This window comes from Prenolepis imparis, unplaced genomic scaffold (genome assembly GCF_030444845.1).
Source record: "Prenolepis imparis isolate NDT839.2.m4 unplaced genomic scaffold, iyPreImpa1.0 SCAF_8, whole genome shotgun sequence".
Classification (NCBI taxonomy): domain Eukaryota; kingdom Metazoa; phylum Arthropoda; class Insecta; order Hymenoptera; family Formicidae; genus Prenolepis; species Prenolepis imparis.
This window is the reverse complement of record NW_028141166.1, coordinates 6,114,924-6,131,524: the sequence shown is the minus strand read 5'-3', so window position 1 is coordinate 6,131,524 and position 16,601 is coordinate 6,114,924. Positions and strand designations below refer to the sequence as shown.

Here is a 16,601-nt window from a genome sequence, read left to right as displayed (position 1 = left end):
AGAGGGAGAGACGAAAATGCTGATGTAAAATTCGATTATAATTATGTAATACACTAAGCTAAACTAACATTGTTCCAGGAAGTCAGACAATTTTCAAAGCAGATGAGCCTGTGAAAGGGACCTATATTAGAAACAGCGATGTAAATAGGAGAAGACTGATGCACCGGGCGAAAACAAAGTCATTACGTATTAGTGTCGTCATTGTCGCGGCATTTCTAATCTGGTGGACGCCGTACTACACGATGATGATAATCTTCCTGTTTCTAAATCCCGACGAGCACGTTAGTATATATTTATATATACTTATATATATTTTTTATAATCGAAGCAAATATATACGATTATATTATTTTGTCTCGAAGAATCATTATCGATACGCTAACAAACGCATTATTATTCGATGCTTTCAGCTCAGCGAGGAGTTACAGAGCGGAATATTTTTCTTCGGCATGAGCAACAGCTTGGTAAATCCTCTGATATATGGTGCATTTCATCTTTGGCCGCAGAAACAACGGCACGGCTCTTATCAAAGGTGAAATAAAATTTACGAGACCAACGATCGATGCACCGTATCTCATTCCCTTCTCCGTTTTTTTCATTCATGCGTTTTACCCCAACATATACTTGCACACTGTGGGAATTATGGTGAACGCATATGTGTGAACGTATATCACACACACATATACACGGCCTTTATACAATTAAATGTAGGATTCATTGCGCAACTTCAAATATGAATGCTTAAGAGAGAATAAAGATGTACTGACTTTAATTGATTATCCGATGAACGAAAAACAAATATTATATTATATTAATACTCATTGTTTATACATTATAGTAGATAACACATCTTGGTAAAAAAATTTGTATACAAAACTATATATATGAAATATGTTCATATATATAATTAGTTATAATTAGATATAATTAGATATAATTAGATATTTTTCTTTAAGTATGTTTAAATTTGCAATTTAACTATAATATATGGACTTCTCATGATTGATCTTATAATAAATTTGTCAATCTATTCGTTATCAGTCGACTTAAAAATAATTAATAATTATTTTATAAATTAATTGCAAAGTAATACAATACATAATACACTATAGAGCATAGAAGAAGAATTGTACTATAACAAAAATCATATACATGTTAATAAGTGATACAAGATAAATAGCGTTTGTCAAGAATTGTTTGTATTTTACATTATTTTTATAAGACAAAATGACTTAAAATTAATGAAGTGGTAAAGTAAATAAATATTTCATTAATTTAAATGTGTACTTATTTGCTTTATTTATGATACTTGTTCTTTCATGCTATCGACATACTTATATCTTGATATTACATACAATGTCTAATATCAAGATTTAAAGTATGTTGATGGCATGAAAGGATAAGTACCATAAAAAAACAAACAAGTACAGATTAATGAGATATTTATTTATTGCCACTTTATTAATTTCAAGTTATTTTGTTTTATGAAAATAACATAAAATACAAACAAATCTTGATAAACTATAATTTATTTTGTATCTAAGTATTACCTATACTTAACATATATATGATTTTTGTTATAATACATTTCTTCTCTTGTGTTCTAGTATATTATGTATTGTATTTTGCAATTAATTAAAATAATTACTCTAACTCATTTTAAGTCAACTGATAACGAATAGATTGACAAATTTGTCATAAGATTAATCATGAGAAGTCTACAGTTAAATTGCAAATTTAAACATACTTAAAGAACAATTATATAATTATATCTCATTATATATAAATATAACTAATTATATATGGACATATTTCATATATAATTTTGTATAACAAATTTTTGCTGGGTATATTATACAGAGTATTTGCTAATTTCCCACCCAAAATTTAATTTTAAACAAAACATTTGTAGGCATATTTATAAAATTCATATTTTAAATTAGGACATTTAATCTTGAAATATCCTATATCAATTAATAATATTTTTAAAGAAACATATTTAAAAAAAACACTAATTTAATAAAATATATTTGATTAATATATACATATATTAATCAAATATATTTTATCAAATCAAAAACAACGAAAATAGTTAAGAAAATAAGAGTGTGATATTATATATGTATAAAATATCTCACTCTTATTTTTTTGACTATTTTCATTGCTTTTGAAGACATAACAAAGAGTTTCAGTAATTGCAAAACATTTTCAATCATTAATATTATTGTAAATTACAGATCTGACTTTACGATGCATCAGCGAAGTACGAGAAAGCTCATACCGCGAAATACACCGCCACTTCTTTCTCATCAAAACAATGGTTGTAAAATGCAGCAACATCAAATATAATATTTTATCAGATATGATTAGCATGTTAAATAAAAACAATTTTTTGTGTAAAATTATGTCAAAAGAGATGATAACGTATATTGTAAAAAAAATTAATATATTTAAGTTTATTATACTTATTATTGTTCGTATAATTCTGTAATATTTTTTCTGCAGTGCAATGTAAATAAGCTATATACAAAGTGAAAGCTATATATAGAAAAAATGGAAAGAAATGTTGTTTTGCCATGTTCTTCATATTAAATATCACTTAGTTTAAGAAATTTTACAAATAAGAATTTATTTTTGTAAACAAGAGAATCTTAAATATATATGGAATATAAATAAATTTATTTTATTTCGATGGAATAAACATTTTACTAGAAAAATATGAATAATCCATTAAATTTTTTATTTGCTTTTAAAGTTAAAAAATGAAACATAATGCGCATATAATATTGCGCATATATCCTCTTTGATTTAGATTTATTAATTTAAAATCATATTGCATTTGTATAATTAATGCGCATATTTCAATAGATAACATTCCGGTAATGGAACTATCTACATATCTACAATCTACAGTCTACAATCTACAATCTAAATCTCTATTTTTACAAAATTATTGCCTCGTAATAAAATAGTAATTTATTCACCAATCGATGTGCAACAGCGGAGTGAACTGCATCGAAGCTACGTTGATCTGTAACATACAAATAAAATTCAAATTATAGCAACGCAAAATAATTATTATTTCTAAAAATTATCATTGTACCTATTGAATTTTATATTCAACGCGTATAATTAACAAATATATAATTAAATAACTTTAAAAAGTAAAGACTATTTTTTTAAATATAAATTTTTATAGAAACTTTATATAAAAATTTTTATATTAAAAGTATTTTTTTTTAATTCTTTCTTGTTTAAACCATTTAAAATATAGGAATAAAATTACATGATTTATAACAAGTATTATACAAATATTAAATATTTACCCCAAGGTTGCTGCGTCGGCGCCCGATGCCTCCTAGGCCTATTCCTCCTCTCAGGTTGATTAGACGCGCGATACTTTACACGACACTCCCGCACTAAACGCGCGACACTTTGCACGACACTCCCGCACTTATTGTTAAATGCGCGACATTTTATACGGTACTCCCGCACTTATTGTTAAGCGCGCGATACTTTGTACGATACTCCCGCACTTGACATTAAAAAATTGTCTTTTTTTTTGTCATCTATTCGAGGTAACGAAACTATCTACAATCTACAGTCTACAATTTACACAATCTAAATCTACATTTTCACACTCTCCGTTACCTCATAATAAAATAATTTATCACTCACCAATCGATGCGGAGTTGACTGCAAGTTGATCTGTAACATAAGAATAAAATTGTAATAACGCTCAATATAATTAATTTTTCAAACAATTATAGTATTAGATTTTACATATTTCCATACATACGCAATAATAAAAAATATAATTAAACAATTTCATAATTTTAATTTAATACAATTAATAAATTTTGATTTAATTCAACTAATAAATAAATAATAAATACTCACTTTAAGGTTGCTTTGCCGGCGCCCGATGCCTTTCCCAGACCTCCTTCTCCTCCTCTCTCAATTTGACGATGTCGTTAATTACGTTGATCTGTAACATATAAATTAAATAAAATTATAGTAGCGTCCACAAGATAATTATTTTTTCAAAGGATTATTATTGCATTTTTTTGCATGTGTGCAATATTAAGAAAATAATTAAATAATTTTTTTATAAATTTAATTTAATACATTGAAAAAAATTGTTAAGTTGACTAAACCGTTCAACTAAATTACTATTTTATTAATTGAACATATATTATTTGAATCAAATATACGGTTTGTTAGATTTAATATGTTATATTTAATTTAAATATTTCTATTTGTTCAATTAACAAAATAGTATTTAGTTGAACGATTTAATCAAGTTAACAATTTTTTTCAGTGTACAATTAATAAATTTTTATTTAATTCAATTAATAAATAAATAATAAAACTCACTTTAGAGTTGCTTTATTAGCGCTTGATGCCTTTCCCAGACTTCCTTTTCTCGTAATTTGATAGTGTCGTTAATTACGTTGATCTGTATAATCTATAAATAAAATAAAATTGTAGAAACGTGCACAAAATAATTATTTCTTCAAACGTTTATAATTGCATTTGTCTTTTTTTTTGCATGCGTGCAATATAGAAAAATATTAAATAATTTTATAAATAATTTTTATTTAATACAATTAAAAAATAAATAATAAATACTCACTCTAGGATTACTTTGCAACGCCCAATGCCTTTCTCAGACTTCCTTCCTCTCAATTTGTCGATGTCATCAATTACATTAATCTGTAACATATAAATTAAATTTAAATTGTAGTTGCGCTTAAATATAATTTAATGTTTCAGAAAATTATTATTGTACAATATAAAATTTAATGCGTATAATAATAAAATAGATACATAATTAAATAATTTTATAAATATTATTTTTTTTTAATTAAAACCTTTATAAAACTTTTATGTAAAAATATTTTGTTTAAAATCTGTTTTGTTTAAATCATTTAAATAAACAAATTGAATTGTTGCGCGTATTAAAATCCTTTTATTAAATTTGTTACAAATAATAGTAATAAATAAATAATAAATGATTTACCTCATGTTTTGCCGTTACTTGATATCGCCTTGGGTCTTCTCCTCTTTTATTTTATTGTTGCTACTACTTCGTGGCACTCATCGGCAATCACTAGTAAAAACAATCAATTACAATTAAGTGCGCATTCGAAAAAGCAATTAATTACGATTACGCGCGTTCATACTAATCAAACTCAAATAGAATTAATAAGCGTGCATTTCGAGAACCTTGATACTAGTGGTCTTGCAATATCTCGAGATACTAACCTCGCATGCGCGCAAACTGTAGAAATTAAACAGCAGATCATCGATGATCGCACAAACGCCGTATTTATACGCGGTCGAAAATTAAAATACGATTTCTTTCAATACATGACAAATAAATGATTATTATAATATATATATATATATCACGCGACAAATGATTTATATAAAATCGTATCGTGTCGATACTTACTCAAGTAAATAAAGCGTGCGCGAAATATTTTCTTCGACAAACAAAACCGCGTTGCTGCGATCCGTTTAATCTCTTAATCGAAAAAATAATTGCGCGAATCGATATTCACTAATCACTTGTACACCATAATTGTGATATTTTTCACGATCGCGTCTTAACAATTATTGAAATATAATATAATTACGGCTTACCTCTCACCTCTCTCTCACCTAAAGTGCGTCGCGATTCGGACTGGACCCTCGCATCTCGCACTCGCACTTGCGATGTTTCGATTATCGATATGTGACGTCACAACTTAACATCGATAGGACGCCGGTCGTGAGTATCATTAATCTATGGCGTAACGAACAATTTATTGAAAATATACAAACGAAATATAATATCAAATGCGCAATATATATGTCGAATACGTGAATTTTATTATTATTAATAAGCGCAGCGTTCGATAGATTATGTTTTTAATGATTCATAGCTCGATTTTCTATCAATATTTTCGCATCGATATCTGCTACTCTTCACGCGCAAAATATATATCTCATTGTCAAACAAAATTCGAGTTATTTTTAATCGTACAAGTTAAATGATTGTGCGAAATGATACTTACACTAATTACTCGTCACAGAGAGGATGATTCTGCAATACTTTTAATTGCTTCTCGAAAATTAATGCGTAATACACGGGAGCGCGTCACGTTGCTGCCTACCTGTTCGAGTGTTGCCGTATAAATAATGTAAAGCCGCGTACGCAATGGTACCAACTTAATATCGTAATTTATATTTATTCCCACTACCATAGAATGTATCGCAAAATAATAAAAATAATTAATTAATAATAATAATAAAATAAATTATAAATAATAATCATAAATAATAAATAATTATAAATATATAAATATAATAAATAAATAAATATATAATTATAAACATAAATAATTATAAATAATAATAATAAAATAAATTATAATAAAATAACTTATATGTTATTATAATTTGCCATAAATTGTTCTTACAAATTATTAAAAAATTAATAGTATTTAGATTAATTAAGGAAAAACATTAAATATTAGATTTAGATTAATTAAGGAAAAACATTAAATATTAGATTTAGATTAATTAAGGAAAAACATTAAATATTAGATTTAGATTAATTAAGGAAAAACATTAAATATTAGATTTAGATTAATTAAGGAAAAACATTAAATATTAGATTTAGATTAATTAAGGAAAAACATTAAATATTAGATTTAGATTAATTAAGGAAAAACATTAAATATTAGATTTAAATATTAGAATTAGATTAATATAAAAACTAAAAATTTTTAGTATATTTGTACAATATATATATCATTTAATTATTATTTACATTTAAAATAGAGTACTGTAAAATTTGAATACGACCGGGAGATTGAGAAAAAATGCGGGACCAATGAAAAGTGGCCCTCTTAAAAGTCCCTAGGCAGACCCTAAAGCCGAGTACACATGCTTCGCGTTCAGAAGCGACCAATCGCAAGCGATCTACTTATCGCGAACCCTCGTCTATCTGTCTGCTACGTGTGTGCAAAGCCTTGCAGGGTCCGATAGCGATAGCGTGTGGCCAAGTGTCATTCGGCGGTGTCATCGTACCGTGTCGCCCGTAGTTAGGAGAATATCAGCTTCTTCGGGGTGGGCGGTGTCTCGATTTCGGTTCTCGCGGCTGTCTGTGAACGGTTCGATTGTTCCGATCGTCCCTTCTCCGCCTCTGTCACTATAAAATAGACAGGTAATTAATGAACCTCGCGCGAGCAGTTGCAATCGTCCCCGATACTCCAGATGCAATCGTTCGAGATACTCTGTAATGTTTCGCGCTTTTTATCCCGTTAACCGCCGCATTTCCTCGTCCCTTTCATCTATATCCACTTCCGAGAAGTCTGCCGTATAGTTTTTCGTGACGAGCTCTGAATTCGACGTAGCTTGACAGCTCGGCTCTTAATTTCGTGTCGTAGTTAGCGTTACGACACCATAGATTCTCGACATTGATCCAGTTCGCTATATAGGTTGAACCTTACCTAGTCCGATCGGTACCAGTACAGTTCAAATCAGTAGAAGAAGTAGAAGAAGAAGTTAGATAATGAGATCTCTTATTTAATTTCGCTGCAGGCTTCTCGGAATTATCGTATTTCTCCTCATCTGCATCCCTCAGCTAATGTCAATTTTGACATATCCATTTTGACATTTCACTCTCACTACTTTGATCCTAGCATACTTTGGTAGTTCTATTGTTAATTTTTTGTAATAGTAAAATTCAATTAAACAACAATTTGCATAAATTTTATATCGATTTTATTCATTACTATTATTTTTAATTAGTTACATATTGTGAAAATCATGTATAAATAGTATAATTGCTTAAAATTTAGTAATTATTGATTTTAAATTGAGAAAAACCAGATAAAAGTAAAGTTCTTTAATTACATATTAAATATACGATATTAAAGAATTAAATTTTATCTTTGAATTGCAAATTTATATATTTAATTATATATTTCATTACATGCTATTTAGTCAAGATGACCGATTCGAAGTATTTTACGACTACAAAGAAGGGAGAGATATTTGAGCTCAAGTCAGAACTCAATAATGAGAAAAAAGAAAAGAAGAAAGAAGCTGTGAAGAAGGTAAATAAAAATCTGCTACTATATATTGTCTTAGATTTTCTTTAAAAAATTCTTTTACTTTCTAATACACAAAAAGAAAAACAGAAAATAAGTATTTTGATGCAGCACTTGTACAGATTTGTATAGCAAAAGTTATATATTTGTATCATTGAGGTAAGTTAAGAGAGTCGCAGAGAACTTGAATATTACAAACTTCTATAACTTCTTTCTAGAAGAATGTATCTTGTATATAATGTATAATCATACTATTTTATACACTTTTTGTATAATTCCTCCTAATATATACCAATAATATACTGTCTATTTTTGAAATCTATTAATATGTTAACGATATATAGAAAAAATTATGTATTATATGTTGTATATCTAAAATTAAAAAAAAACAATGCATTGTAGACTAGCAAGATATACAATTGATGTGATTGCATTGCATTGCATCTTGTAAATCACACATTTAATTAATATGAAACATAAATTGTATATTAGTATCAAATAATGTATAACATAACATATAAAATATAACAATTACATAAAATATGTACTTTAGAAAGAAACATTGTAGAATAATATTAATATTTAATAATTTTAATTATTACAAAATAGTTTTTATTTTAATAATTTTAATTAATTAATCAAAATAATAAAATCTATATCTATAAGAGAAGATAATCTCTCTCTATTCAATTAAAAATATCACATTTATATCTATCGCTTATATTGCAATAATGTTGCACTATTTAATAAAACAAATCATTAATTATCATTAATTATCTATTCAGGTTATTGCCTCTATGACAGTCGGGAAAGACGTGTCTGCGTTGTTTCCTGACGTGGTGAACTGCATGCAGACGGACAATTTGGAGCTGAAAAAACTGGTGTACCTGTATCTGATGAACTATGCCAAGAGCCAACCAGACATGGCCATCATGGCTGTCAACACGTTCGTCAAGGTAAAGTAGCTTAGAAACTCGTCAGCTCAATTCGTGATTCACGATTTTATTATTATATATATATATATATATATATATATATAACGCACCTTTATCGTCTATACATATTTCTTAATATGACACTCTTGGATAACGTTCAGAGTCTGTCTGTAAAGAGAGGCAAGCTGAAAAAAATTATTTATTCTTGATGACACTGAATCTCTTAGTGGAATAAATTTATAATTACATCTTGTCAAATAGTATCCTAGTTATATGTATTTTACAGCGTGCCTCGCACTGTATACAGACTGTGCTTTGCAAATTACAGTTTGCACAGGGCTGTCTGCGTTATGGGACGGAATGTAACTTTTTCGTTCATTATGACTGAACTGTTTATTTTTCAAAGGGCACAGAGAGGGCAGAAAGGAGATCTGGACTTTGGTTGCTTCAATATATTCTATATTTAAATAATATATTATTTTTGGGAAATTTCCTGGAATAATTTCCTAGAATTATACAATGATATAACACATGTGAAAACATTTTTCTTTTCTATAAAACATTGTTATATGTACAGAACCAAATTCCAGAATGTACTCCATTAGCTGTTTATCCATTATATTAATATGTATATTTACATATATACATATATAATGATTAGTATTAAATACAAATTGATAGAGTAATTTATAAAATATTATACATACATATATTACTTTCCTCACGCTAATGCACTAATACATATAGTCTTTTTGTCCGAAATTGAGCATGTAAACTTTTTTTGAGTTGTGAAAAAATCGCAAATTTCAATCTTTACCCGAAATGCTTGAAGCAGATTGTATATTTTTCGCATTGCTGTATATATTTATAATATAAATATATATTAAATCAAATTTTAATCGAATTTTATGCAAATACCGTCTCGAAGAATGATAGATTCGAACGTTATAATGTTTCTACTTGCAAATTTCTAATGTGCAGCAGCATGAAGAATGTGATTCCTTAAATGTTTACTTCATATATATATATATATATATATATATATATTTATTTATATATATATATATAAATATGTATATATGATTGCAATCGGTGCTTGTACAAAGATCATATTTACTTATCGCACATATAATTTGTATTATACTCAAAATTTCAGGGTATCTAATTGAATGTAATTTGTGTTATAAATATAATACCTTACAATGCGCAAATATAAATATTTTGTAAATATGCTCTTCTTCGTGTTAGACAATATATATACGTATCTTGTTTATAAGTTATCTTTTATTTGCATGGCTGATATTGATGTAACATTCGTAATTCAATTTTTCTTCCATTCTCTCACAAGAACAATTGTATAAAAAAAAAGAAATTTACTATATACATATAAATGACCTCGTGCTCTTTAAAAAATGACCAGTTCTCGATCACACTACTTTATAAACGACTGATAAGTATATAGTATTTAACACTTGATGAAAAATGGTGACGGTGACCAATTTGACCTTTTTCGTTCTGACACGCAAAAGGAGCTAGCGACATCTCCGATGACAAAGGTACCAAATGCTACTTTCTACTTTGTTAAAATTCATGGGTTGAGATAGATTAGCCACTACTGTGACTAGACTTGAATCCCTGGCTTGCCCGATTTTTGCGCAGGACTGCGAGGATCCAAATCCGCTGATTCGCGCGCTGGCAGTTCGCACGATGGGGTGCATACGCGTCGACAAGATAACCGAGTATCTGTGTGAGCCGCTGCGTAAGTGCCTGAAGGACGAGGATCCATATGTACGCAAGACCGCAGCCGTGTGCGTCGCCAAGCTTTATGACATTAACGCGGCCTTGGTCGAGGACCAGGGATTTCTGGATCAGTTGAAGGATCTCCTGTCCGATAGCAATCCAATGGTACATTAGCTTTCCCACTCTCTCACAAGATAGACCTTGATAGACCTTGAACACAGTTAGCAGAATATATTTCATAAAATATGAAATTGGTAGAAGAAACGTTTTGATAAGAAAAAGACTTAAATAAAATCACTTGAATCGCCATTGTCTAAGAAATTATAAGACCGAATAAGATGATGATACGGTGACAATTGTTGCTAGGTTGTCGCAAACGCGGTAGCTGCTTTGTCCGAGATCAACGAGGCCAGTCCGAGCGGTCAACCGTTGGTGGAGATGAATGCACAGACCATAAACAAACTGCTGACGGCGCTCAACGAGTGTACGGAATGGGGCCAAGTTTTCATCCTGGATTCACTGGCGAATTATTCGCCCAAGGACGATCGCGAGGCGCAAAGCATCTGCGAAAGGATCACACCGCGTCTGGCTCACGCTAATGCTGCAGTCGTACTTTCCGCTGTCAAGGTGAACGCATTATAAATAAACAGAATGTTTACTCTGGAAAAAATCGGGGATTGACAGAGATTTTTTTCTTTTTACCTTAAAAAATCCAGGAGTTCTCGTAAAATTACTACTAGTTTTAGAATATAAAAATTTAAAGAAGCTTGTAGATTTCTCAATTTTTTATCCTTGGATTCTTTAAAGTAATTTTCGAGAATCTAGTTTTTTTTTATTAGGGCAATTTTATATCAATTGAGTTCGCTTGCATATTACAGGTATTAATGAAACTGATGGAGATGCTGCAATCCGAATCGGATTTCGTCGGCACGCTTACGAAGAAATTGGCGCCGCCTCTCGTCACATTATTGAGCTCCGAACCAGAAGTTCAATACGTCGCTTTAAGAAATATTAATCTCATTGTGCAAAAGAGACCAGATATTCTGAAGCACGAGATGAAAGTATTCTTCGTCAAATACAACGATCCAATATATGTAAAATTAGAAAAACTAGATATTATGATTCGTTTAGCGTCACAGGCCAATATTGCGCAAGTTCTGTCGGAACTGAAAGAATACGCCACCGAGGTTGACGTAGATTTTGTAAGGAAGGCTGTCAGGGCTATCGGTCGCTGCGCCATAAAAGTCGAACCGTCCGCTGAGCGTTGCGTCTCCACATTGTTAGATCTGATACAAACCAAGGTGATTAAATTAAAGATATTCTAGAACAGAGAGAATTATATCAAACTCAGAAGTATTAAAATAATAGATTGAAAAGCCCTGATATATACTAATACAAAATTCAGATATGAAAAGGACTAATAAGAGTCAAAAACAGATATTAGATGCAACAAAATTAGCATATCTATTAGTAAAAAAAATTTTCTAGCGAAAAATTATAAATTATTATATAAAATATATATATTTTATTATATATATATAATATATATATTATATTTAATATATTATTATTTATTTATATATTATATTAATATATATATTATATAAATATTATTATATAAATTATTAAAGAGGAATTTAAAAACAATTTTGTTGCGCTAATATCTGTGTCTGACTCTTGTTAGTCTCTTTCATATCTGACTTAGGAGTATTTTTTCGAAATATATATTGTCGAGAAATTATTTAATCATTTGCGATCTTTTTAATTTTTCGATTTTTTTCAGGTAAACTATGTTGTTCAAGAAGCGATTGTGGTAATAAAAGATATCTTCCGCAAATATCCCAATAAGTATGAGAGCATAATTTCGACCTTGTGCGAGAATCTGGATACACTTGACGAACCCGAAGCGCGTGCTTCTATGATTTGGATCATCGGAGAGTACGCGGAACGTATCGATAACGCAGATGAGCTGCTAGAGAGCTTCCTGGAAGGATTCCACGACGAGAACACGCAGGTGCAGCTTCAACTACTCACGGCAATCGTGAAACTGTTCCTCAAGAGGCCGACGGATACGCAAGAGTTGGTTCAGCAAGTGCTCAGTCTGGCCACACAGGATTCCGACAATCCCGATCTTCGTGATCGCGGTTTTATTTACTGGCGGCTGCTCAGCACCGATCCCGCGGCGGCTAAAGAGGTGGTGCTCGCGGAGAAACCTCTGATCTCGGAGGAGACGGATCTGTTGGAGCCGACACTGTTGGACGAATTGATTTGCCATATCTCCAGTTTAGCGTCCGTGTATCACAAGCCTCCCACGGCATTCGTGGAAGGTAGGGCCGCGGGTGCCAGAAAGTCCTTGCCCGCTAGAAGCAACTCGAATGAAGATTCCGCTCGCACAAATGCACAGCCTCACGCCCAGGTTATACCCGCCCAAGATTCTCTAATAGGCGATCTCCTCAGCATGGATATTGGTAGGTGAATCTTAGACTCGATAATTGGAAAATTAAAAATTATTTAAAATGGGACCTTCTGTGTATAAAACAGTCTAGTCTGTCTTCTTTTTAAATTACGAATATGTTAACTTTTTTCTATTTTTTAAACCACGGATAAAAAATGTATAATTATGTTCAATTATTTCGTTTGTTGCGGTACGTCTATTCATGTAGTAATGTTTGCTTATTGTATTTCAGGTGGACCGGCAATAGTCGCACCGTCACCCGCGCCACAATCCGCGGGATTAGGTCTGGATCTTCTAGGCGGCGGTTTGGACGGAATTCTAAGCAACACCGAAAGCACAAGCGCAGCGCCGGTCGTTTCCCAGAGTACGACGGGTTTACTCGGCGATATATTTGGCTTCAACCAAGGCCCCGTGGCTTACGAACCTCCCAAAGTTAATTGGCTACCAGCTGAAAAAGGCAAAGGCTTCGATATTTGGGGCACATTCACTAGAAAGTAATTAATATAAAATACATCATCTATTGATTAATATAAATTATAGATTAACCTACTGCGTTCCTCGATGGCGAATAATTATACCGTGATATGTCATGTCGATGTCGTAGGAACGGACAAATTAACATGGATTTGACTTTCACGAATAAGGCGATGCAACCCATGGGAGGATTCGCAATACAGCTCAACAAAAACAGCTTTGGACTATCGCCGGCGTCTCCGTTGCAAGTACCGGCTCCCCTGAATCCCGGAGCGAGTATAGAAGCGAGCGTTGTATTGTCTACCGTAGGTGCAGTGCAACGCATGGAGCCTTTAAACAATCTTCAAGTCGCTATCAAGAACAATATCGACGTTTTCTACTTCGCCTGTGTTGTACCGATGAACGTGTACTTCACAGAGGATGGTCAATTAGATAAAAGAGTATTTCTTTCAACTTGGAAAGACATACCTGCACAAAATGAGGTATTAATCACCGATATTTACGTCTATATTTATTTATTTATGCAGAGATATACTATAAGGTTTATACTATTGTAATAAAAATTAATTAGAGTAAAATTTTAATTAATAAAAATTTTTAAGAAAGACTATATTACTTGCAGGTACAATATACGCTGAATGGAGTAATGTTGAGCGCGGATCAAGTTGTGCAAAAAATGCAACAAAACAATGTCTTCACAATTGCTAAGAGAAACGTGGAGGGACAGGATATGCTTTATCAGTCTCTCAAGTTGACAAACAATGTGTGGGTGTTGAACGAGTTGAAGATTCAGCCAGGCAACCCTGATGTCACAGTATGTTTAATACAATGTTTTTTTTTTTTTAATAATTTTTCCAACGCGATTATCTCCGAAAAATTAATGGTTATTTAAAGAAATTTAATTAGATCATAATTTTGTTCTCTTTCATATAAGAGATATATTCTATTATCAATGTGACTTTATTCTTGGGTATAAAATTTATAAATATAAATATTTTAAATAGCCACACTAGTTTCAGAGGTAATCACGGAAAGATTGTTATATTTACTTTATAGTTTCTCATAAATTCCGCAGTTTGTTCATAATTATTCTTTTTTTCTGATTACAGTTATCCCTAAAATCTCGATCTGTGGAAGTCGCTTCTGGAGTATTTCAAGCATACAACGCAATCTTACATTCCTAAGTTTTCTTTTTTTTTTCATTAATTAGGATATTGCCATAAAACGCGAAATATAAGACATAGCACGCAAGTATGCGCAGCAGCCTATTTATAGAAGCTATCTGTTACATCCGCGTATGAGATTCGAGTATCTTGAAATACAGTACTATAGAAATCTCTCTTTCTGTTACATATTGTCGAATTTATTATAAAAATGATCATTGACGTGTATGAAAATAAAAATTTATGATTATACTTATGTCATTTATGCGTCTTTTTGTATATTTTTGCATATAGGTATATTATTTATATTATATATACATATATCCACATAAAATAAAATGAAATTTAGAAATCAATGTAAAAACTGTAGGAAAATACACATATAAAGCACAATCATAAATGTTTTGTAAAATTTTTTTTCAAATTATTTCTTTAAAAACAAATTAAAAATTAATTCAAATATATTTTGGCAACTTTATTTTGTGTTTACTTTAATTTTAGATGATTTTGTTAATAGAAAATTCTTTGCAAGATAATTACAATTAATTTATCACTTATAAATGCATGATATAAAGATTTGATTCCAAATTTTTGAAAAATGTTACTGTAGTACGAATCTTTCGTATTCACTGCTAATATATACACGTAATATACAAGCAGAACATGTTCAATAAACAAAAGAATGATATAATGTGATTGTATTTATTTATCGAATATAAAGAGAAGCATTAAATACATCACGTAAAATTAACACTGAACTTTTCTTCTAAAAGAGCAGCCTTCCGTTAACCTTGCCTTGCCTCCCGTTGGTGTACATAATATTGTACGGCATCCATCGCATTCTACTGGTCTCTGAGCATGGGAGAAAATAGTTTTGATGGCATAACATCCTGGACATTTGACATCCATGAAATAACTGTTAGGCTTCTGCACGAGCCTCTTCAGTTTATGTTTCCTCTTTTCCTCGATGGGACTTGGATGAAGGAAATCTCTTGCCAACGGCATTCTGCAAAATAGAGAAACGATGGTTAGAGAAAGAAAATCTCTCGTATCAAAAGTTTGTTGTCGAAACAACAAACATCTATCTCTTTCCACGTGTTTGTACTGTCTCTTCTCTCGAGACAAGCAACAATATACATACACACAACATTGTGCAATCTTGTATAATACCGATGACATTTAAGATCGTGGAAGAAAACATGATTTTTAATTTACGCAAATTCGCTTTTCGTCAGAAGCTACGATATAAATATGACAGAAGGAAGGAAACTTGAATTCTTTTCCTTGATTGAATAATATTTTTCCGATATATGTGGTAATATGGGCGAGCACGGCGGGCGAAAAATGCCGCTACGATATGCACGTTGAATAACATATTTCCGAGCAGATCAAGTTCCTCGTTTTGCGAAAAAATGAGACCCGCGCGACAGCGAATAAAACGATATGCGTACTTACGTGATTCGCTGCGTATTTCGTCTTAATTTCAATAATTATAATTGTAACCACGTGTTTAGTACAACGTTATGCACTGGAAAGGACCATCATCGGATTTAACGCGAAACATTTTAATCCCTACGAACGTCAGTCAGTCCTGCCAACTGTGTTTTACTTATCCCATAATCGAGCCATGAAAATACTTGACTGTGATTGGCTGGGAGGGTCCAGTTACAAATCACGCCATCCACTCACATCGATCAGTGCCTAGGGAAACCAGCATCGACCAATCAAA

At 31.0% G+C, this 16,601-nt stretch overlaps 4 protein-coding genes across 9 annotated transcripts in view; 2 read left to right on the top strand and 2 right to left on the bottom strand.

Moving 5' to 3' along the window:
• The window catches only part of LOC145939422 (gonadotropin-releasing hormone receptor), a 226,649-nt gene extending 224,129 nt beyond the window's left edge, over positions 1-2,520 (top strand). For all 5 annotated transcript variants that reach the window (XM_083043718.1, XM_083043719.1, XM_083043721.1 and 2 more), the window contains exons 4-6: positions 79-281; positions 411-532; positions 2,238-2,520. In XM_083043718.1, coding sequence (XP_082899844.1) covers positions 79-281; positions 411-532; positions 2,238-2,349 — 437 coding nt within the window. In that variant the 3' untranslated portion in view covers positions 2,350-2,520. The remainder of the gene's footprint in view (positions 1-78; positions 282-410; positions 533-2,237) is intronic.
• Positions 1-5,750, bottom strand: part of LOC145939405 (uncharacterized) — a 263,176-nt gene extending 257,426 nt beyond the window's left edge. The window contains exons 1-7 of the mRNA XM_083043688.1: positions 5,650-5,750; positions 5,024-5,113; positions 4,637-4,716; positions 4,378-4,468; positions 3,901-3,988; positions 3,327-3,708; positions 2,985-3,031 (exon numbers count right to left, since the gene is read on the bottom strand). The gene's annotated coding sequence lies outside the window, so the exon portion shown is untranslated. The remainder of the gene's footprint in view (positions 1-2,984; positions 3,032-3,326; positions 3,709-3,900; positions 3,989-4,377; positions 4,469-4,636; positions 4,717-5,023; positions 5,114-5,649) is intronic.
• Positions 5,751-7,023: 1,273 nt separating this feature from the next.
• Positions 7,024-15,124, top strand: Ap-1-2beta (adaptor protein complex 1/2, beta subunit). 2 transcript variants are annotated; one of them, XM_083043661.1, is made up of 12 exons: positions 7,024-7,216; positions 7,999-8,111; positions 8,891-9,061; positions 10,570-10,596; positions 10,700-10,945; positions 11,147-11,407; positions 11,659-12,081; positions 12,564-13,248; positions 13,468-13,729; positions 13,840-14,191; positions 14,332-14,523; positions 14,819-15,124. In XM_083043661.1, exons 2-12 carry the CDS (start codon positions 8,004-8,006, stop codon positions 14,891-14,893), a joined length of 2,802 nt encoding a protein of 933 aa, XP_082899787.1. In that variant the 5' UTR covers positions 7,024-7,216; positions 7,999-8,003; the 3' UTR covers positions 14,894-15,124. The 2 variants fall into 2 exon arrangements, with proteins under 2 accessions (XP_082899787.1, XP_082899788.1); XM_083043662.1 differs by lacking the exon at positions 10,570-10,596 and having other exon boundaries at positions 7,025-7,216.
• Positions 15,125-15,560: 436 nt separating this feature from the next.
• Positions 15,561-16,453, bottom strand: Rps27 (ribosomal protein S27). The gene is made up of 2 exons (XM_083043663.1): positions 16,328-16,453; positions 15,561-15,878 (listed from the first exon to the last, which is right to left on the bottom strand). The coding sequence occupies exon 2, from the start codon at positions 15,875-15,877 to the stop codon at positions 15,620-15,622; it is 258 nt and encodes an 85-aa protein (XP_082899789.1). The 5' UTR covers position 15,878; positions 16,328-16,453; the 3' UTR covers positions 15,561-15,619.
• Positions 16,454-16,601: the final 148 nt, after the last annotated feature.

Bases quoted from the DNA above. Each gene is read 5' to 3' on its own strand.
- Ap-1-2beta (XM_083043661.1), top strand. From the start codon at position 8,004: ATGACCGATTCGAAGTATTTTACGACTACAAAGAAGGGAGAGATATTT. The intron at 8,112-8,890 runs GTAAATAAAAAT...TTATCTATTCAG, and splicing joins AGAAAGAAGCTGTGAAGAAG to GTTATTGCCTCTATGACAGT. The intron at 11,408-11,658 runs GTGAACGCATTA...TGCATATTACAG, and splicing joins TCGTACTTTCCGCTGTCAAG to GTATTAATGAAACTGATGGA.
- Rps27 (XM_083043663.1), bottom strand. From the start codon at position 15,877: ATGCCGTTGGCAAGAGATTTCCTTCATCCAAGTCCCATCGAGGAAAAG.